This window comes from Pleurodeles waltl, chromosome 6 (assembly GCF_031143425.1).
Source record: "Pleurodeles waltl isolate 20211129_DDA chromosome 6, aPleWal1.hap1.20221129, whole genome shotgun sequence".
Classification (NCBI taxonomy): domain Eukaryota; kingdom Metazoa; phylum Chordata; class Amphibia; order Caudata; family Salamandridae; genus Pleurodeles; species Pleurodeles waltl.
The window spans coordinates 877,624,580-877,647,425 of NC_090445.1; the positions used below are offsets into that span (position 1 = coordinate 877,624,580).

The following is a 22,846-nucleotide window of genomic DNA, read 5'->3' on the forward strand; positions in this document are numbered from 1 at the left end:
TTTCTAGCTCGTCCATACAGGGATCCCCTATACCAATAATTAAGTTACAAATGTTTTTTTTCCTTGACCATCCAGGCCAGAAAATTACCCATTTTCTCACCCTCTTCATAAACCTGGCAATATAAGCTCGGCTGCTAAGGTATTCCCTCTCTAGAAACAAATCCTTCAGAGCTTCACTCTTTTCCTGCCATAAATCGGGCGGGAGTTGGAGGACGGTTTTGTGGAAGCTTCACCATATGCCTCATCAGCCTCTCTTTGCAATTTCTCCCGCTTCTCTAAAAGTTTCTTCCTTTGAAAGGCCAGCAGGGACATCACAGAACCATGAATTGTGGCTTTAAAAGCTTCCCAAATAATGGCACCTTCCAATGTATGGGCATTAGTTATAAAGAAAAAATTCTATCTCTGCGGATATAGACCGCGCATATGAGTCCTGGGTCAGCAGTGACTTATCCATAACCCCTCTCCTCTATACTCTAAAGTGAAATGTAGAAGATCTTAATAAAATCACAAAGTGGTCAGAAAAAGCCCTGGTGTGATAATGGGAAGAAACATTTGAGATAGTTGAGGGGGCTGATCAATACTTCTTTGAATAACAAGAATAGACTGTAGATGTGAGATTTAACTCATGACAAAAATCTTGGACCCCTAATCTACAGCAGATATCATGAAAGACTATCTCTATGGTGTGCTTATCCTGTGCCCTATGTGGGTTAGAACAATCCATCCAGGGTGCTGGAAGAAAATTAATATAACCCCCTACAATGGGCATTACCAGAAATGTATATAATGCCCACAGTAGTCACTGAAGCGGGTTGATATGGTCAGATATTGTTCCATACAAGGAGACAATGTTGTATCTTGTGTTGGAGACTAACATAGTAAACCCCACATCTGTCACAGGGGGAAGGCAGCTAACCTGAGCCTTGTTGCTAAACACCACACTTGTCCCCCTGTGAGGTGCATCTGCAGAGGAAAAGAAACACTGGCTAACCAACAGAGTTTCCTGCCCTCCTTCACTCAAACAAAATGTGTCTTTTGTATAAGTATGACCGATGGATCATATTGCAATGGACTTAAACAAAAACTGTGCCTCATTTACTGCTATTATTTATCTGATTTGGGTTATGACAGGCTAACAAAAATTGTACCCTTATTATCATTGCACATAACCTCTTTTTGCTGCACTAAACACCTTTTTCTATTTGGCCCTGTAATGTTTTCAGGCTGTGCCAACTACTATACCCCAGCAGATTCTTAGCCCTTCAAAGCAATCTCATCAACATCCATCACTAAAAACACCGCCTCTGACAATACTACACACCAATGAAACTGCCATTACCCCGGAAGCCCCGACCTCATGACCCCACACCAAAGCCCTGCCCACCATCAACTCTTTGGCCCCTAGCGTAGTGGACCATGAGCCCCTTCAGCAATCCTGGTACTGTGCCCAGCTGTCTTGCTACCCCTTACCCTCATGCAAAAGAAGCAAATCAATCAGCATGATTATTATGTAGCTACTATAGACTACAAGAATGCCTGTGCATCATCAACAGATGAAAACCAGTGGAACTAGTCATTATGCAGAACCTTCAGTTTGTGTGGGTGAAAGACAGTGGCCTGAGCCCCTGCCTGGAAAAACTAGGATGGCAAGGCCTCGAAATCCTTCCTTCGGCTGGCAGAATCCATAGTCATACAGGAAAAGATGCAATTCAAGAACTCCTTGTTTATCTCAAATTCTTTAGCCTGGATTTCCTTACTTAATTTGTTTTTCCTTGATCTGAAAATCTGCCAAATTGAGCAGAAATGAGCAAAGGTATCTAGAGTTCACCAGCAGCAGCAGTACACAGTGTGCCCACAATATTGTTAAATCTGTAGAATAATCTGGAAGAATATTTTTCTTAATGAGATTGTTCACAAATGGTAGCTGCCCCTCAGCATTCTCTTTGTGCTACGTGATGCCCGTTATGCGCAAATTGGATCTCCATCAGTGATTTTCCAACCCCTCATGCTTCAATTTCAATGCTACTTACTGCTTCTTCAATTGCTGCACTGACCCCACAACTTGAGGTATTTTATCTTCACTGTCAGAGATATATTGTTCCATCATTTCCATCCTGTGAGAGATTGAGAGACCTTCACCTCCAGGTTGATCAAAGGTCGACGACCTGTTTGGCAGTTATTTGTTCCATAATTTGAAATAACTTTATTTCCTTTAAAATCTCACTTAAGATTTCTTCAAAGGCTGGGGGCAGGGTTGAAGCTGTTAAGTTTATGATGGATGTGGGTCCTGCCCCCAGGTCCAAATGGGCAGGATCCAAAGGCGAATGGCAGCCCCACCCTGCTGTGGACCAGATCTCACAGTCAGTTTGACCTGAAGAGTTATCCAAGCACAAGAGTTTAGGGTAGGCAGATGCCAAGCTTCGTTCTGGACCCTGTATTAATGTGCAGCTCGGTGTTCTGGGCTTGTTGTTATTCTGAAAACAGGGGGAAAACTTGGAGGCTTTATTACCAGAAGTTGACTCAATAAAAGCAAGTTTACTCACATCTGTCAAATCTGATACGCTATTACTAGAGTCAGCTGTCAGAGCTCCAGGCCTCCTTTGCTTATGAGACAGCTCTGCTCTCGTCAGTGCCTGCCTTCTTGGGGGCCCCCACCGACAGCCGTCCCCCTCCTCCTGGGGCTCCCTGAATCATGGTACTGGTGGGGCCTATCCTCTGAGATTCAGAAGGTTCTTGAGCCTGCACAATAGAATCCCTCAATGTAGACTCCGAATCCGCCATCTCCAACCCAGGCCCACTTTCTAGCAGAGTGTCCAGGTAGTCCCCTATATCCGCCTTGAGGCCATACAGTCAAATCAACCTCAATATTTTAGGGCCCCCATACACATGGGCAATTCCCTCCAGGGGTTACTTCACTTAATTTATTGCCTTTCTTAATCGCCTTCAGAGGCATACTCCATGTTCAACTTAGTCACGATTCTAATGGTAAAAACAAGTTTTCCCCTGGGGGAGGAAACCGACTCATACAAAATACTGCTTACTTGTGTCCCAAAGTGGTAAGCAAAAGTAGGGGACCTCTAATAAAGCACTCTGGTCCACTGCCCTGTTGAAGGGGAAGACAAGGAATACCGGCCGCCTAGCCTCTGACTGCGTCCAAGGTTGTGGAGCAGGCTGACCTCACAGCGCGTCCTGTTGAATCGAGCTGTTCACCTCTTCACAACAAAGCATGATTGAAGTACTTTCTCTCCCCTAAATCCAGCTACCCTTTCTCAACCCCATGCATCAAGTTTAGGAGTATGTAACTTGCCTCCAATCAAAACAGCCTGTTTTCCCAGCACATTCACCAGTGAGATCGCGCAGCATCTGCATCCATGTCATGCAGTCTGATTGGTACTGGTCGGGTAGAGAGCAGCCTGTGGCAAGTTATGGGAGCCATCCACATGCCATCCACCACAGACGATGAAATGGCGGGAATGTACACAGATTGAGATTGATGCTGAGAGCTGGTCAAAGTGCTTTGACTACAGATTCAGGCTGTTGCGGGCAGCTAATTTTCACGGATGATCTTTTTAATGCATGGTTGCTATATTACACTCCAGAAAGACTCAATATAATGTTCCTTACAGCCACAAGAAAATGTCCCAGATGTAAAGGAGTGGGAGATTCAGGGCATATGTTTATGACCTGTAAAGCGATCTTAAAAGTTTGACTGCAGATTTTTTTAACACATCTCATTCAAGGTTGGCAACGAGGTCAAACCCACAGCCAGGACCATTTTCTTTGGCCCTTCTATTCCCCCACAGTTTGAGGAACAGGGCACCCAAGTTACCTATATTTCTATTCTGTTGGCTTGTTCTATTATCACCAGTTACTGGAAGTTCTCATTGAAATCTTCATTTGAGGAATGGTTAAAGAAAATGAGGAAAATTAGCATAAGAGAACATTGATTTTTGCTCTGAATATGTTATATTGTTATAAAAGAATTTGGGGCTTTTTCCTGGGGAAAATGCTCTAGATGAGGCGACTAAAAATTGACAGATTCCTTGTGTAGACTTAATGATATGTTGTATATTTGTCACTGTAGGGATATGGTAATATTAATTTTCAACATGTCTCACTTTTAAATATCATGCACTCTACCTTGAGGGCTACAAGGCTTACAAAGAGGTGACTTAATAATATTAATTAGAAATGTGTTTACCTCTCAATAAGGTTTATTTGGAGAGGTTCAGTGCATGTTTTATACTATTAGAGTCAGGCTACAGAGGTAGGCCTGAATCTGTGTTTGTACCATAGGGACTTACATGCAAGATAGATGTTTCACTTAAGAGGATGTCAATTCGCCCATATTTAGAGAGGGAGTACAAGCAGTTTACTACTGGTTAGCAAGGGTAACATGCACAGAGTTCTAAAGCCAGGACATCATAAGGTCCAGCAAATGGTGAACATCTGGGCTGACCACACAGAAAACGTGTATTTCCGACTAGTGCCCGCTCCTGAACTCGATTGATTAAATGCTGGTAAGGCCTGGAAACAAGTGGCTTGGTCTGTGAGTCTGCCTCTCCTTTCTGCCTCTTGAACCAGAGGCAACACCTACCTGGTAGGGCACAGTTGTGGAACTGTGATGTCAGAAGCCAGGATCACTGTCACAACCTAATATGTATGTGAAGCAGTGAGAGAGGGCTGCAGCTGAGAAACAGAATGCTTGTATATGTGTGATCAAGCATTTATAAATGATAGTGTCTGAATGAAAGAGCATTTTAGTATGTGTATACCTGCTTTTGTATAAGTGACCATGTCCATGTGAGTCTGACTGATTGCATGGGTTTGTTAATGAGTGTGTGCCCAGTCTGTGTGCATCTCTGCCTGGAGGAAATTGATTCAGCACTGGTGGCTTAGAGATGAACCTGGCATGTTTTTGTCTTGCTATAGTCTGGCAGTATGGCCAGTTCTTGAAACCATGTTATAGTCTTAGCCAGTCCTTTACACAAAGGTGCACAAAGGTGGCCACTTCACATATTACGGTTATGCGTAAAGTTTGTGTGGGGATTCTTGACATAATTGCGGCCATTACTGGCATGATAGTGCAAGAATCCCTAGGTATACATTGGACATCCCTCAAATTTGATTATATGGACATTAATATCAGAGTATGCCCTTGGCCAGTATTCTGTGTATAAAAATGACAAATACCTTTTTGGGGGAAATGAGGTTAGTTATTCAAGACGAAAAATATGTATTGGATAGCACATTTTCAGAACCTTTCGATCAGAAATTTATAACAAAATGCATTACTGATATACATTTTGAAATTGTAATTGACATATTTCTGAGCTGGGTTTCTTAGTATCAAAGATCACTTACTGTTGAGAATGATATTTTTGGGAAGGTGTGTAGGCATTTTGTCAACTAAATTGAAAATGTGTTAGCACATTACTACTTCTGCTGCCTGAGGCATGAGGATATAACTGGCCTACTTCCTGTACTGTAAGGGTCTACACCATAGGTCCAAGGGAGGCTCACCAATGGCAAATCTTCAGGAAAGACAAATACAATAAATGCTCATGCAATACCTCTATTAGAGGAATCTACATAATGCTAATTTTCAATGCCAATTTTAAGCCTGAATACCTGTAACAGATCCGGCCCTCTTAGAACTATGTCAGACAAGCTTTTACCAGGCCCCTGTATGTGGAGTAGTAGGTATCACTGCTATATGAGCCTGCTGTATAATACCTGTGGTTATGAGATTTGATTAGCTTTTTCATCTTCCTTTTGGCTCCACCTACGCAGATTTTCTGCCATATACACATGACTGAGAATCTACTTGGAAAACACAAGTGGAAAAAATTATATTACATGCATTACATTTGTGTGGAAAGATTCTATGCTCATTTGTGAAAATTGAGTCATCCATGTGGAACTGCACATTCCACAGTTTTCTAATCTGCCTGTAATACCTGGGCTCATATACACCTGTAAGGGAAACGGTGATGAAAAATGCATTGTTTGGCCAAATAATTTTTAACAAAATCAGTATCTGTGTGAGCACAGACGTGCGCACAAAAACATGTTCCTTGTCACTGTAAGGACATACTTAACATTAAACATTTACATATCCTACTTTTAAATACCATGCACCCTGCCTTATGAACATTTAGGGTCAACTCTGGGGTGGCTTATGAATATTGAAAAAGAAGGTTTAGGCCTGTCAAAAAGGGGTTACTTTGACAGGTCGAAATAGCAGTAAAGAAAACTTCACAGGCAGCAGTAATAGGCCTGCAGTCATGTTGTGCACTGTAACTCTAGTGGTGGCACAGTGTGCTTTAGTCCACCAGTGATGTTTAACATACAGGTCCTGTGTACACATTGTACCACATACTAGAGACTTCTAGCTTATAGGCAAGTTAATGATGCCAATTAGAAGTATAGCCAATTTCAATATGTTTTAGAGCGCAGAGCTCCTGCAATCAGGTGTCATTTGCAGAGTCCTAGTGCACAGATTAAAAAAAATTAAAAAACAGCAGCATCAGTCTAAAAAATGGAGGGGATCATGCAAAAAGAGGCATTTTCCTAGACTTTTCTATATGGTCAGTAATTTTTTAGAATCAGGAAAAGAGGGATATTCACTGTGGGAATACAATGTTGCATTGATATTGCAGCTGATAGTAGATCGCTTTATGTTTTGTTTGACATCAGAGGATAATGAGCCTATATTTGGGTCTCACGCAGTTAAGGAATGACATGGAATAGGTTATTTATTCCACCCCTTTAGGTTTCTCTATAGCATTGAAGCTTATTTTAAAAATCACTCATGCGGAAATTGCTAATATTATTACCACCTCTCATCAAGGAGCTTCCCATATGAAGACTAAAGGCCAGTCATCCTCTTCGAGAATTATGCTGTAAGCATCTGATAAATGCCACCAGAATAGTGCTTTAATCTTATGTGATATATCCCACTCAATTTTTACATTATAAACCCAGTCTGGATGATTTTCATGTGCATTTGGATTTTCAACTTGTTCATTTTTTCAATTGAGCTAATCGGACTACTTTTTGTTTTTAAAGTGAGTCTTTGAATTTTCCTTCCTTCTTTATACTAACTCCAGCATCCTGATTCACCTTTCTCTTCAAATAATTGTCTTTTCTGTGGTACTGGGTCCATCTCATCCTCTCTGCCTTTCTACTGTCAGAGGTCTGAAAAGAACGGGAAGAAAAGCTATCAGAATACTGAGACTGATCTGGATTTTTAATTTTATCATGGTCTCTTAAAAAATTGTAACCACTCATATTGGTGTATTGAGTTGAGTGAGATCAAGTCCTTTTCTTCTGTTTTACTCTCTGTTTACCTTTAGTTTCTTGCTGGTTCTGTCCTCACCAGAACACTAAGGGCCTCATTAAGAGTGTGACAGTCCCGAAGACCACCACGCTCAAGTTGACAGTCGAAACAGCGCACTCTGGGAGGTCCGGATGCTCAATTACAACCCTGGCAGGCGGAATAACCAGGGGACCGCCATTCCTGCTGGGAACATGGTTTCAGATGGCATGATGATGGTCAGATTTCAACTCAGCCAGGGTGGCGCAGGGGAGGACCGCTAAACTCGTAATGAGGCTGTAAGTCTAATTATTGGCTTTGAGATGCAGTTTGATGGCATGCGATCACAGGGTGTTAAGGCATGAGGTCTTGGCTGCATCGAAGTCTTCAAAATAGTGAGCCACGAGCTTGGGTGTGGCTGGGCTCTATAGGCCAGCCACACCCCAAAATAGCTGCTGCCTCTAAAAACATGGGAAACATAGTCCCTTCATAGAATAGCACTGATAAGTGCATCTTGACCACCAATGACCTGAACCTGCAGCTATGTGATCTTTACCACATGGCAAAGGACGCTGCTGGCCATTCTTGGAACAAGTGTGGATGACCAGTGGTGTGCATAAAGCACTGCAAACCCGCGCAGTGGACCTTCGGGTGGAACCTGGACCGCGCACAGCCTTGATCCTGACAGGCATATGCAGTATTTGAATGTACCACAAAAAACACTTCAACCCTGAGTTAGGACTGGGTGGAACTCGTAGAATTTCGCTCATTGAAATTCAGCGGAGTTACATCAAAACTTGGCATGATTCTGCAGAGATCCACCAATCGACAGAAAATGCACATCATGCTATTTATGCTGTGATTTAGTGTTGGTAGCATGTTCCATGCTGAAAAATCAGATAGCAGCATGCTATTTGCAAGTTGATTTTGCTGCACTTAAGTAGGAAATCCACTTGGAAAGCAGCCTTCTGACTGTGACTGCTCGTAACCACCCATTTTAGAAAATCTTGTGGGAAGCCCTCCTACCACCTGGGGATTGTGCGGGGGGTGCCAAATCTTGTTTACCAGCTTACATCCTGAAGCCTTGTGTTATTCCTGTTGTCATTACATTGCTCGAGGGGAAAATAAATTCCTCTATGCAGCGACTGGCAGGAACTCCACGGTACAAAAGTAAAGCAAAGCTATCAAATGTCTCGAATTGCGGGAGGGGAACTAAAAGTTTCACCCAGGCCTACCTTTGTCAGAGACAATTCTGTCTGTGAGTTATTGAGTAACTGCTGCTTTGTGATTTACCCCATCACAATAAGAGCTGACATTTTTAATGAACAGGTACAATTAACATTAAATCCAAAATCTTGAGACCACAGATGGTGAATGCCCTATTAAGAGCCAAGCTTGGCAAACCTACAGAAAACAGGGATTTCCTATTTAATCTGAAGAAAAGGGCCAAAATTACAATGGATGTTTTCGTAACATTGTAATTATTGTTCTTTTTTAAAGTTTGTCATCAAATGCTAATCATGAATTCAGATAATCTGAGCACCATACATTCTGCACCAATTGTCATGATCTGCAGGTTTCCCTCCCCCCAGAGACACAGGGGGTGATGTTGTAATTCTCTGGTGCAAGGACTTAGTTCAATGCACTAACACAAATTAGTAATCCGGTTGGACTGCAAACCATACACAGCACACTGAGTAATAATGTGTAGGCGGTGTTTTCAGTTCATGATTAGCCCCACTAGATAAGTTCAGGGACTCAGTAGAACTCAGAACTCTCTGTCATAAATGAATAACACACTGAAAATAGCACACTGGGATAAAATGTTAAAATATTTATTTCTAAAACCCAAATCTAGTGCATATAATATGAACACTTACCACACATAACGAGAAAAAAAAGCAGCAATGCGTGACTCAGCCAGCAAAAATCAATGTGAACATTCTTAATATGGTTAAGAGGTTCCTAGCATCTTATCCCTACTTCTAATTTGTATACTAAATTTTAACAGAAAGTAGTAAGCCTACAAGTCATGTTTCTTAAGATGGACCACACAGCATACCTTTTCTCTATAAAATAAAATAGCTATATTGCTATTGTCAATCTCAGTCTTCGCCTGTGTATAATAATGTGAACATGCGAACAAGGTCGCTTAGTCGGCCGAAACGCTGTATCTTTGGATTAAAATCTCCTCTACCCCACCATCCGAGTGAGCACTCATATTGTTAGAAATATGGAATTTTGAATAACCGTAATATATATGAATAATAATACATCTTCTGATTTGGTATTCAAAGAACCTGCATTTCAAGAATTATTTTAGGGTGCCTCCTCAAACATTGTTGTTGTTTATATTTCATATGATAGTGGGCAGCTATCATTTTAGGGTGCACTTTTACACTGGACAGATTATCTCTATTAATTGCTTAGTTTGTTTATTCTTAATGTGTATTTCTTTAAGCATTGGTCTAGGATTTCAAAGGTTTGACTTTAAAGTCATACACTGTATATCTTAGATTCTTCATTTATGTGCATCAAGAATCTTTAAGTCCTTGCAAATGTGTTTTAAAATTTGAGTGTGCATATAAGGGACTTACAGTGTGTCTTCAAACCACTGTGAGAGATTGTTTTTTGTAATCTTAGCATATTTCTCTAGGAATGAAGAATATCATATACGAAGGTGAAAAAATAAGTTGTTACCTCAACCACAAAACTCTGGTCCTCCTCCCTTAAGCGGCTATATGTCAGAAGTAGGTTCTGGAAGAGTGACCACACTCTGTCACGTTGTTCTGTGTCAGTAGGTCGCAGCCTACAGGTTGAAGAAAGGGAAATAAATAGCACTGTAGCAAATACATTACAATGTAAGATAAACGTAATGTAGTAATTGGAGAAGCAGCCTCAACATTCAAGTCAAAATTAAGATTGTACATCTACTGAATAAAATACCAACAAGTTATTTGTGTACATCATAATTAATTTATGCAATCTGTGGGTTTATTTTCCATAGGCTTACCTTATAATTGTGGTTATATTTACATGAATCTATAACCCAATTGAAAAAAGATTCTGATTTTAAGTTTGTTTTAGGTCTTCGGTCTTTAAAAAATACAAATGATAGAAACATGTTTTTTTGTTTTTTTAAATTACAATGCTTTTACCAACCCCTCTACATCGGAGTGTGTTTAGTGATATCACAGTAAACAAAAGCGTTACTTGTCCTGTAAGCAGTACTTGGAGCAGGTGTTCCTTTTCCAGAGGCACCTCCCTAACAATTGGCCCAATGACTGCCCCTACCTCCTGCCACTGTGGGTGGATAATTTGAACATCACCTCCCCTTCCCATAATGGCTCCCATAGTCAGAGGGACAGTAAACTTGTCCCTCAGAAGACTCGTGTGGAGGGGGTGTCAGTGGAGAATATGGGCATGGTGGGGGAGGTGGAGGCGAGTGTCTGGGTGTACAAGGAGGTCTTGGACCCTTTCCTTTTGCCTTTTAGGCAATGGGTACAGAGGTTACTCAAAGGCTAGTTTTTCTCCACACTTGAGTCTTTATTTCTTGGGGATTGGAGATAAACCAGTGGAAACTTTTCTCTGACATGGCTTTGTAGAAATCCTTCTATTGCTGGGGTTAATATATATATATTTTTTTGCCTAACATCCAGTTGTTTAGCTACCCTTTCAAGAATGGGTGTCTCGGATGCCTCTAATCTCAGTGCAGAGGGCTTAGGACTGGGCTTTGAGTACAATTCGGCACCAATTTTGGCACCAATGGCAGAGCATTGTGGGTCTTTGTGAGCAATGCGGGTCGTGTTAGTACCCTTTCCTTCAGAGACTTCTCAACTCTGATTCCCTGTCTCAGTGCCTGGACAGTAATTATCGCAGCCTTAGTTGTACTCTTTGTTTTTGGGCCCCAAAGGTCTCAACACCAAAGGAGTTCCCTCGAGGGGCCCCCCTTGGTGGTGTTTGAAGACACAGACTATGGACTGGGTATTGGCTGATGTACTGTCACTCTGTATGTTCCTACCTCTTCTCTCTTGATATCAAGGGGTGGTTGTTTGCAAAAGATGTCCTGCATCTCAGAGGATGAATGTTGTTACAGCTTCAAGTACACCCAACTTATTACCCTTCTGTAACCTAGCCTCATTTCACACTGTAAAGGGATTCAGGACTCTCAGGAGGGCTTGTTGTGCTGGGGGAGAGGAGGGAGAGAGAGGAAGAGAGAGGTTTCAGACACCATGGTGGTCAGCAAAAGGGCACTTATTTTCGAACTGCGGCAAAAAAGGAAGGGTGTATGATCCATCACCATATGCCTGCCCACATTCTGTGAGTTATTCTACTAGATATCAAGCAGATCAAGGGCTCAACTAAGTCTTTAGACCTCTGTCTCGATTCGATCGTCCACAGTCATTCAAGAAACTGCAATACATTATTCTCCAGCCGTTGGTGTTGAAGTTACCAAACAGCTAGGCTAAGTAGGACAGGATGCCCATGAAAAAAGGAGGGGTCGTGTAGTATCATGTGGTTCAAAGCTTCTTTCCAGAAAAATGACTTGGAATGTCGAAGTCCAAAACTCAATGGCAAATTCAGATTTACTTTATATATGGAATTAGTTACTATAAAATCACACATACTCTTAGTAAATGTGTAGCAATTAATATAGTTCTCTATGATTAAATTGGGAAAGGCTTCATATAAAAAAGCCTTGCATTTTCCTATGCTACGTAATGGATAGCTTTGTTCCAACCAAGATGCAACTGCAAAACTACATCAGCTGTGGCAGTTTTACATAAAGTACAGGTTTTCTGCACACTAGTGGCACTTTGTTTTCTACTTTGGGGCTGCAGATGTTTGCATAGCCCCTTCTGTAATAGAGATTATGCTAGTGCTCCCTAAAGGTTTTTTTCCTCATTTGAATATGGACACACTTTGCTTCTATGCGTGCTCCTTATTACGGACATTGGTGTGGAGGCAAAGAGGAGATTCAGTGCACTCCGTGAGGGTGCCCATCTGGAGGGGGAATCTGGTCCCATGGACCACTCTAGATATCCCTCTACAGGCAGGTGCAGTCACTCACTTCATCTACTTGCAGGGTGATATCTATCCCCCCCTCTGAAGTGCAGATGGATCCGCTGATTCAATGGCCAGCTGCGGGGGTTGCACATTATCAATAACAGAACACACTTTTCCTTTTTCCGTCCAGCACACATAGTCAAACGTGTGCCACACTGCAAACAGGGACAGAGCATCATTACTGTAATTCTGAGTAGGGCCCAAAGATCCTAATTGAACTCTAACGGCATGAAACTTAAAAGTGGTCACAGAATTGGATAGATTGAGTACAGTGAAGAATTTTGAGAACACGATTTGTGATTGCTACGCTGTGCCGGCTGAGAAAGGTCACCTGCTTCATCGTGCTGAATATGACCATTTTAGTTATTCCTTTGGACCGCGTTTAAGATTAGGTGGACAGCGATGCTTTCAGACTAACCTTTAATTTCTCCGAATGTATTCGCTTTTTTATTGTTTTCGATGCTTTTCAGTAAATCACAGCAGTCCAATATGGAATTCATCTTCTGTTTCCAAATGTACTTCCACATACGGATATATAAATTAAGTGTTTGCGTTCTTTAACATTGCACGCTACATTATAGGCATGCTTGACATAACATAAATAAACTGTTTCAGTCTGCCAGAGCGAGCACAGAGACAGCTGTGTCCGATAGTTCTTCATGCTCTACAGTTTCCCTAGCAAGGACAGTTGCATTCTTTCACAGCAAGCGAATAAAAAGATCGATGTCTAAATGTGGCATCAAACGTCTGACCACACATTATAACTTGGCAACATTTCTCAGTGAACTGGGATTGTTTGGAGGAAGACTTGTTGCATTCCAATGTTAGCAGAGATTTTAACAGCAGAGGTAAGGTACTTTACACATCTTAAACTTCCTTCGGAGCACACTGGTGAACTGAAAAACACTTTTTCACAAGGTATGAAAAGATTTTCAGGCAACTCAGTATTTCTCAAAGCAGCAATGCTCTTTTATTTCTAACTTTGTTTTTTTAACATTTTAGTTTGCTTCAATCTTGCAAAAAATATCCTTCCATTCTCAATAGAATAGATAGCTTTTAAATATACTTTTGCTGCCAATTTATGAACACAGGAACCTTTCAAGATTATACTTAATCTATCTATTGGACAAAATGCTATTTTGGTGGATACAAGAAAATGCTATTACTCACTCCCACCTCATCTTGCTCAATTAACCCTCTCAGCGACTCCAATGCTCTAAACTTGATAGTATACAGAGCCCTTCTTTTCAGAAACAACGAGTTCATCTTCAGTTCACTTGAGTTGGTCTCCTTGGCCATTGCTCTGGATTGGTGGACATATTGTTACAATAATTAAATTGTCAAAATTTGCGGTATTACTACTTTACGCGCTGTTCATAAAAGTTGACTATTCTACTGAAATATATCTACCTTTTGGCAGAGTAAAAAATACGCTTCACGCCATACCAATGGAGTTCTATTGTTATTTGAAGAATAAACGACTGATGGAACATTTCCAAGGAAAACAAAGTATCTGTTGCTATGAAAATGTAGAATGAAATTCCACCTGCACAGTTGAATAACGTTTGAAAAACCCAATATGTCTAACCTTGGCAAGCTGGTGCGTAGGTTGTTTTTTTATTGTTTTTAATTGCAAGCAAATGGCACACAAATTAAAAGAAGAATACACAAGCCAGGAAGGACCTGGATTTTATAGCACGTGGCAAATGGCTGCTTTATATGTGTCAGTCATATACTTGCATTAAAAATGAATACAAAATAACTATTGTATACAATTTTAACAGCACGGGTGCTTAATAGCAGGCAGCAGTAGTTGCAACAGATACAAAGCAATTTTTAGTTTTAAAGAACACCACATAAACATAGGGTTCTTATTGGCATGAAGAAAATGTACTATTGGCTTTGAATTACTGTAATCTGAAAACATTGTTTAAATACATTAGAATGATTAAAAAATGAAAAATTATAACGAATGGAAAGAAAAAAGCTTCAGCAGAGTAAAGTATTAGCACAAAAAAACCTGGCACAGAAGTACAGTTCTTATTAGATAGAGTGTTTATGTCATCAAGGCAAAATGCTGCCCCTCACAATGCAAAACAGCAAATGGGCTAAATGGGCTGAAACATTGTCCCATATTGCATGCAATTTTGGACTGAAGCAAAGTGTGAATGACAGTTGAATAGACCAGTAGTCTGAAGACAGTGCACGTGTGTAAATGTGCCTCCATATTTTTTTTTATTGACAAACGTTTTTGATTATGAAAGTCCTTAACAAAAAAAGAAAAAAAAAAAAAAAAGAAAGGAAATAAAAGAGAAGAGAAGAAAAGGAAAAAAGAGAGATCGGGAGAGTGTAGGAGGCGGCCTGGCTTGTAGTGGGTACCAAGGGGTACTTACACTCTGTACCAGGTCCAGTTATCCCTTATTAGTGTAGAAGAGGTGTTTCTAGCAGCTTAGGCTGATAGAAGGTAGCTATAGCAGAGCAGCTTAGGCTGAACTAGGAGACATGCAAAGCTCCTACTATACCACTGGTGTCATATGCACATCATCATAAGAAAACACAATACACAGATATACTAAAAATAAAGGTACTTTATTTTTATGACAATATGCCAAAAGTATCTCAGTGAGTACCCTCAGTATGAGGATGCCAAATATACATAAGATATATGTACACAATGCCAAAAATATGCAGTAATAGCAAAAGGAAGTAATGCAAGCAGTGTAAAGTTACAATAGATTGCAATAGGAGCACATAGGTATAGGGGCAACACAAACCATATACTCCAAAAGTGGAATGCGAACCACGTATGGACCCCAAACCTATGTGAGCTTGTAGAGGGTCGCTTGGACTGTAAGAAAACAGTGAGGGTTAGAAAATTAGCCCACCCCAAGACCCTGAAAAGTAGGTGTAAAGTGCACCTATATTCCCCAGAGAACACAGAAGTCGTGATAGGGGATTTCTGCAAGAAAGACCAACACCAGCAATGCAACCAAAGTGGATTTCCGGACGAGAGTACCTGTGGAACAAGGGGACCAAGTCAAAGAGTCGCGACAAAGTCGAGATTGGGCAGATGCCCAGGAAATGCCAGCTGAGGGTGCAATGAAGCTGCCACCGGATGGTAGAAGCTGTGGATTCTGCAAGAACGAAGAGGGCTAGAAACTTCCCCTTTGGAGGATGGATGTCCCACGTTGTGAAGAAGCTTGCAGAGGTATTCCCACGCAGAAAGACCACAAACAAGCCTTGCTAGCTGCAAGGGTCGCGGTTAGGGTTTTTGGATGCTGCTGTGGCCCAGGAGGGACCAGGATGTTGCCACTTGGATGAGTAGACAGAGGAGGTGCCCAGCAAGTCAGGGAGCCCTCACAGAAGCAGGCAGCACCCGCAGAAGTACAGGAACAGCCACTTGGAAGAGGAGTGAACCGGAGCTCACCCGAAGACACAAAAGGGAGTCCCACGACGCCGGAGGACAACTCAGAAGGTTGTGCACTGCAGGTTAGAGTGTCAGGGACCCAGGCTTGGCTGTGCATGAAGGAAATTCTGGAAGAGTGCACAGGAGCCGGAGCAGCTGCAAATCACGCAGTACCCAGCAATGCAGTCTAGCGTGGGGAGGTAAGGACTTACCTCCACCAAACTTGGACTGAAGAGTCACTGGACTGTGGGAGTCACTTGGACAGAGTTGCTGAGTTTTAGGGACCACGCTCCTAGTGCTGAGAGGGGACCCAGAGGACTGGTGATGCAGTCTTTTGTTGCCTGCGGTTACAGGGGGAAGATTCCGTCGACCCACAGGAGATTTCTTCAGAGCTCCTAGTGCAGAGAGGAGGCAGGCTACCCCCAGAGCATGCACCACCAGGAAACAGTCGAGAAGGCGGCAGGATCAGCGATACAAGGTTGCAGTAGTCGTCTTTGCTACTTTGTAGCGGTTTTGCAGGCGTCCTGAGCAGTCAGCGGTCGATCCTTTGGCAGAAGGTGAAGAGAGAGAGGCAGAGGAACTCTGATGAGCTCTTGCATTCGTTATCTAAAGAATTCCCCAAAGCAGATAACCTAAATAGCCAGAAAAGGAGGTTTGGCTACCTAGGAAGGAGGATAGGCTAGCAACACAGGTAAGGGCCTATCAGAAGGAGTCTCTGACGTCATCTGCTGGCACTGGCCACTCAGAGCAGTCCAGTGTGCTAGCAGCATCTCTGTTTCCAATATGGCAGAGGTCTGGAGCACACTGGAGGAGCTCTGGGCACCTCCCCTGGGAGGTGCAGGTCAGGGGAGTGGTCACTCCCCTTTCCTTTGTCTAGTTTCGCGCCAGAGCAGGGCTGGGGGATCCCTGAACCGGTGTAGACTGGCTTATGCAGAGATGGGCACCATCTGTGCCCATCAAAGCATTTCCAGAGACTGGGGGAGGATACTCCTCCCCAGCCCTGACTCCTTTTTCCAAAGGGAGAGGGTGTAACACCCTCTCTCTGAGGAAGTCCTTTGTTCTGCCTTCCTGGGCCAGGCCTGGCTGGACCCCAGGAGGGCAGAAACCTGTCTGAGGGGTTGGCAGCAGCAGCTGCAGTGAAACCCCGGAAAGGTAGTTTGGCAGTACCCGGGTCTGTGCTAGAGACTCGGGGGATCATGGAATTGTCTCCCCAATGCCAGAATGGCATTGGGGTGACAATTCCATGATCTTAGACATGTTACATGGCCATGTTCGGAGTTACCATTGTGACGCTATACATAGGTAGTGACCTATGTATAGTGCACGCGTGTAATGGTGTCCCCGCACTCACAAAGTCCGGGGAATTTGCCCTGAACGATGTGGGGGCACCTTGGCTAGTGCCAGGGTGCCCACACACTAAGTAACTTAGCACCCAACCTTCACCAGGTGAAGGTTAGACATATAGGTGACTTATAAGTTACTTAAGTGCAGTGGTAAATGGCTGTGAAATAACGTGGACGTTATTTCACTCAGGTTGCAGTGGCAGGCCTGTGTAAGAATTGCCAGAGCTCCCTATGGGTGGCAAAAGAAATGCTGCAGCCCATAGGGATCTCCTGGAACCCCAATACCCTGGGTACCTTAGTACCATATACTAGGGAATTATAAGGGTGTTCCAGTATGCCAATGTGAATTGGCGAAATTGGTCACTAGCCTGTTAGTGACAATTTAGAAAGCAGAGAGAGCATAACCACTGAGGTTCTGGTTAGCAGAGCCTCAGTGAGACAGTTAGTCATCACACAGGGAACACATACAGGGCACACTTATGAGCACTGGGGCCCTGGCTGGCAGGGTCCTAGTGACACATACACTAAAACAACATATATACAGTGAAATATGGGGGTAACATGCCAGGCAAGATGGTACTTTCCTACAGAGAGAGATTGAGATTTTGTGTTGCCCAGCATGGTAAAATGCAGGCTCTGGAACAAATGTGACCAATTCTTAGCCAACTGTGGCTAAGCATGTTATGGTGCTTATTGCCTCTGCTGGTAAAATATGGGCCATCGCACAACAGTGGTCTTTCTTGACAGCAGTACACTGGTGATACTGGCAGTATGGTCGTACTTCATGACATACTGTGGGCATCCACTAGACAGTGGTGTGTATCCAACTTTATCGTAATCTTCACCCAGGTAAACGGTGGTACCTTTTGACACAGTGTGGGCATCCATGACACAATAATCTTTCCGATTTTTGTCACATTATAGAAATCTATTGGAAAAAAGAGGTAGTTCTAGACATTTCGCGGGCATCCATTACACAATGTTGCACACACCTGCTATAATACCTGGGGTGGCAAAAACTTCTGCTCCACTGGCAGATTGCACAGAGTTTTGCCCTCTACACGTTCCACTCAGAGCACAGAGTTAGCGCAGAGTTCTGACAAAACTCTGCCAACTGCTGTGTGGCAGAGTTTTTTCTCATGCGCCGCTTACCAACATTCAGTTAGCAAGCACAAATGAGAATTTGCATCCCCTAGCATGATTTTCAGGTGCCGAAACACCTCCTGATGAGATTTCTCAATGAGGTGGTTGCGGCCGGTTGCAATCTTTCATGTTGAGAAAGCTGCTGTATGAGTAGAAAATCCACTCAAAGGGCAGAAAGAAGCAGTGCCCCCTGGTGCACTGTGTGTGCTGTTTGTGCAGATTTTACAACACGGAAGAGGCTCCCAGCACTAAAGATTGGAGCAAACAGCGTGACATGCCCGATTCTGCCCACCTGCGGAGATCCGCAGAATCTTGATGAGTTGTTCTGTAACTCAACAGAATTCCATGGAGTGAAACTCCATGATCTACGCCCAGGCCTATATAATATTAGCACCTTTATTAAGATGGTATATTGTTGGAGGCCATTGCATGATGGTTCCAAGATACAAATGTTATTATGAATGTATAAAAATGACAGCATGCTTGGTGAAGGAACAAACCAGTGCAAGTGGACATATAAGATAAGGTACATGCATATTTAATCCCCTCACCAAAATACATATTATTAGCATATGAATGGCTTGATGATCCCAGTCCTGACATCACGCTGGCCTTGGTCTAATAGTGGTAATTTCTGGCATACTGTGTACAGTCATCATACAGTGGGGTTAAGCAAGAATGTAAATACATTTTACATCCTAAAAGTTAATGCTAGTACGGCCTGTTTACAGAGTAGTGGAATAATTGCAGAGCGTAGCCGGGCACATATTGCATTTGTAAATCCTTATTTAAGGTATAGACTGGAATTTTCTCTGACCACTAATTCCCCATGTCTACCATTTTCTGTTCAAGTGCAGTTGCATCATGCAATGGTAGGCAGCTTCTCCATACTATTTTAGCAAGGCTCCAAGTGCCAGGATTCCAATGTATTGTTGGTTGAAATAATTAATGAGCTGAACTGAGCTTTCTTTTTAATGAAACACCAGATGTGTCCTATGAGTGTATGGCAATGGTGACCCAGGGGATCTAATGTTGCTAGGGAACACAATTATAAACTGAAGCTCAGACTACCTGTGCTTACTTTATATCTTGGTGATCTCAGACATTCTAGATCTAGCCAGACAATTACTGGTAAACAACTGCATTTTAATGTTCCAGTCCTCTCACAAAACAATTGTGTGACTGTGCATTTACTATTGCTATCAAATTTAAAAAAACTTAAAAACTAACTGCTGGCTATCCAGATCCATCACTCATGTGAGACAATTACTTCCCTATTCAACTCCATTCTCTGAATAGCTACTGCCGCCATAGCCTTTTACACATGCACATGTTTGTTAACCAGTGCCAAATTAGCTACTCCTCTTTACACTGATTAGCTACTCCTCTTTACACCGCAGACAACCTGGAATGAGATAACTTACAGTCTGACCTAATAAGAGATGTTAACAATCAGCAACAAATCTGGAAGCCACCAAAATAATAATTGCTGCAGCAGTATTATTTGCAGCAACAATGTATTTGCTTCACTCATACCCAAGTGGCCAACAGCAAGCCATGTGAGCTTTACCAAGCAATATTAGAGGTTTCAAATAACTGATTGTCGTCCTCACACTGCCCCTTAACTGAGTTCTGCTTCAAACAAATTTTTTGAGAGTGGGCACTTCCCGTTTCAAACCATCAACCTGTCTTAATTGTCCCTCTAAAAAAATGTAATGCAACTCACACCTCTTCTCAACAACCCTCAAATAGCATAACATTTTGGCCATGTCACCTTACGAGGAAATTCCTATGTAGACAGAGGCCATCCCAAATGGTGAATGATACCAACCACATTAGATTACCTAAAGTGTTGTGGCCATCCCCATCCTGATCACCTCTCAAAGCAAACTAAAGAATCAATCAGTGAACAAAGATGGGTCAACAAGTCATGCATACAAATGCTCATTCTACTGCATCAAAGAAATTGGTCCTTGAGTCAACCAATGTAGTCACTACTGCCCTCTAGCTGGCTTTAAACTCTCTCTCAAGCTACTAAAGAAGGTAATCTGCTCCTAACTGCATCAGGTAGTGAAAGCCAAGAATATCTCAGGTTTAAGTCAACTAGGAAGGAAATAGTCCTTGCTGCCATACAATTGAGGGACTACTACTTACTCTGCCTGACCTCAGCAATAAATGGTTTGACTAAATTTTGTCAAAATAGGAAACAAACATCTTGGTTCACAGGTGGTTCCCCTCCATCCCAAACTTTATTAACTACCACAAGTGCTTTCTGGTGCATACTTATAGTGTTAGTCCTAACATGAAAGAAATACATAAGTGTTTCATTCCTGTATAAAGTCAGTTAGTAAACTGGATAAAAACAGGTTTCTCCAATGAGTAGCTCATGAGTTACTGGTCGCTCTCCAGCAACCCGTAAGTAGTTCTCCTGTATGCAGCCCAACTTACTATATTAGAAGTGTTTGGCTGGTTGAATTCAGATAAGTATCTGAAAATTGATATGCCTACATTCAAGAGAAAAATGTGTGTATTTTCAAAACTCATAAACTGACATTTGGAAAAATGGTTGGATTTCCACATATATATGTAAACTGATCTTTGAATGATAAATCAAAAGATGACAGGAAGACTTATTAGCATAATTATTCACTTTGCAGCACAGTCATTGAAGTTATGGCTGTCATGTATATAGAATGTTGAGGTATTCTAAATTCATAAAGACTTTTCACAATAATGCTGGCAATCTGGTTTGATAAACTGATATGATCACTGCTGAACTACCAGTTCTTATCCATTGACTGTTAGCTTTTTTGACAAAGGAGGCAAGTGGTGGAATACCTAATCTCATTTCACAAAGTGGTGATTTAGTTCCTGCTCTCCACACTACAATGTTTGATTTCTACACAGTACAAAATACTGCATTTATAATAACCATTAATAAAAATATTTGAATTATGTCACATCATACATACTGGCACACTAACTCCCAGCATACAAAAAACGCAGTTCAAGTTAGTAAGTGTAGCTCACACATCTCTACACTAAGTACCCTTAATCTAGATCCAGAAACAAGTCAGTCAGAACATCCTAACAAATATAAAGTTTAAACACCATGCTACAAGAAAGAAGTGAAATGAAAAGAGGGATTTGCTCACCATGGCAATCAGACATCACAGGAAGAAGCATAAGGCACAGGTATAAATCTGCACCTTTAGGCAGCCTCAAAAATGTGGAATATATTCCTACTGTTATGCGATTCACAAAGATTCCCAGGAATACTCTTGGAAATGTACCCCATTTGTAGATTTTCAGGAGTACTTTCAATAGGTTAAATGTACCCAGTCAGATTTATTAAAAAACAGTACCTATGTAGAGACACATTCTGCTCTACTTAATTGCAATATGGGAAAGTCCCTTTTCTTTTAATACATTGGAGTTTTATTTTAAGTGTACTTGCAGGGACAAGGTAGGTGCAAAGTGCTTTTTAAATACCACAAAATACTTAATGGTTTGAGTCTATGCATTGCTTTTAGCCAGATCACCATGTATACCCTTTCTCTTGCCCATAACTCTGTACTTACAGCAGTGGAAAAGATGTCAAACTGGCAAATTCAAAATCTTTGGAAGTGTGATTTACAATCATAACATTCACACATCCTGGTTCTTTGAATCAGGTTGGGTAATTTACATCAGAAAAAACAGCATCCTGGTTTTATGAATTAAGTATGTGGAAGTAACTAAAGCAAATTGTTTTCAGCATGCCTATATGTGCAGAAAAAAGGTTACAGATACAAATGTACATATCAATAATACTTCAACCAATCGAGCAAGTACAGAGCAGTGCATTGACTAGAAATCTATTGCACGTATGGATCTGTAGCTGTTCTCTAGAGAAATTTTATAATCATCAGACAATATCAATTACCCATCTAGAAGAACACAATGTTTAGCTTTTCACGCTTGTGAATCATGTACTAATTGTCTATAGAGTACAAATATTTTAATGGTCCCGGGGGTACCGAAGATACCATTTTCTCCACAGACAAATCTGCCACAGTCATTCTTTCCTCGTCTTCCCACTTGGCTTTAAAGTGCCAAATAAGACCCTACATTCTGGTATGGGTAAAGGAAATGGATTCTACCTCTACCTAAGTAACAACTCACTCATACGAAGAATTCAAAATACATTTGATAGCTCACTGTTGGAAGAAGGTGATTAAAGGCTTAGTAGAGTGTTGAGTCGATTTCATGATATTATGCCTGATTGATCAGACTCCTCGTTATGAAGGATTATTAAAAAAATATTTTAATGACTCCAAAGAAACTATCTAGTGGGAAAATATTCAATTCATATATTACAGCATATATTATATGTGTAATATGCAAGATAATTACTATGTACAAGTGAAACACAACCAAAACAATGTGCACATCAATTGTTGTGAAAATATTTTGGCCCAAAAAAGAAAGAATATATGCAAATGGAACAAGAATCCAGTAGGTACAGGACCAAGTAAATAATTGTAAATTAGTCCAGAAGATAATCTGATTACGCCAACTGAATGATGT

The 22,846-nt window shown here is 41.6% G+C and overlaps 1 protein-coding gene across 4 annotated transcripts in view; it reads right to left on the reverse strand.

Annotated features, from left to right (window-relative positions):
- HPS1 (HPS1 biogenesis of lysosomal organelles complex 3 subunit 1) overlaps window positions 1-22,846 on the reverse strand; it is a 270,693-nt gene that overhangs the window by 176,226 nt on the left and 71,621 nt on the right. For all 4 annotated transcript variants that reach the window (XM_069239659.1, XM_069239661.1, XM_069239657.1 and 1 more), the window contains one exon: window positions 10,019-10,127. In XM_069239659.1, coding sequence (XP_069095760.1) covers window positions 10,019-10,127 — 109 coding nt within the window. The remainder of the gene's footprint in view (window positions 1-10,018; window positions 10,128-22,846) is intronic.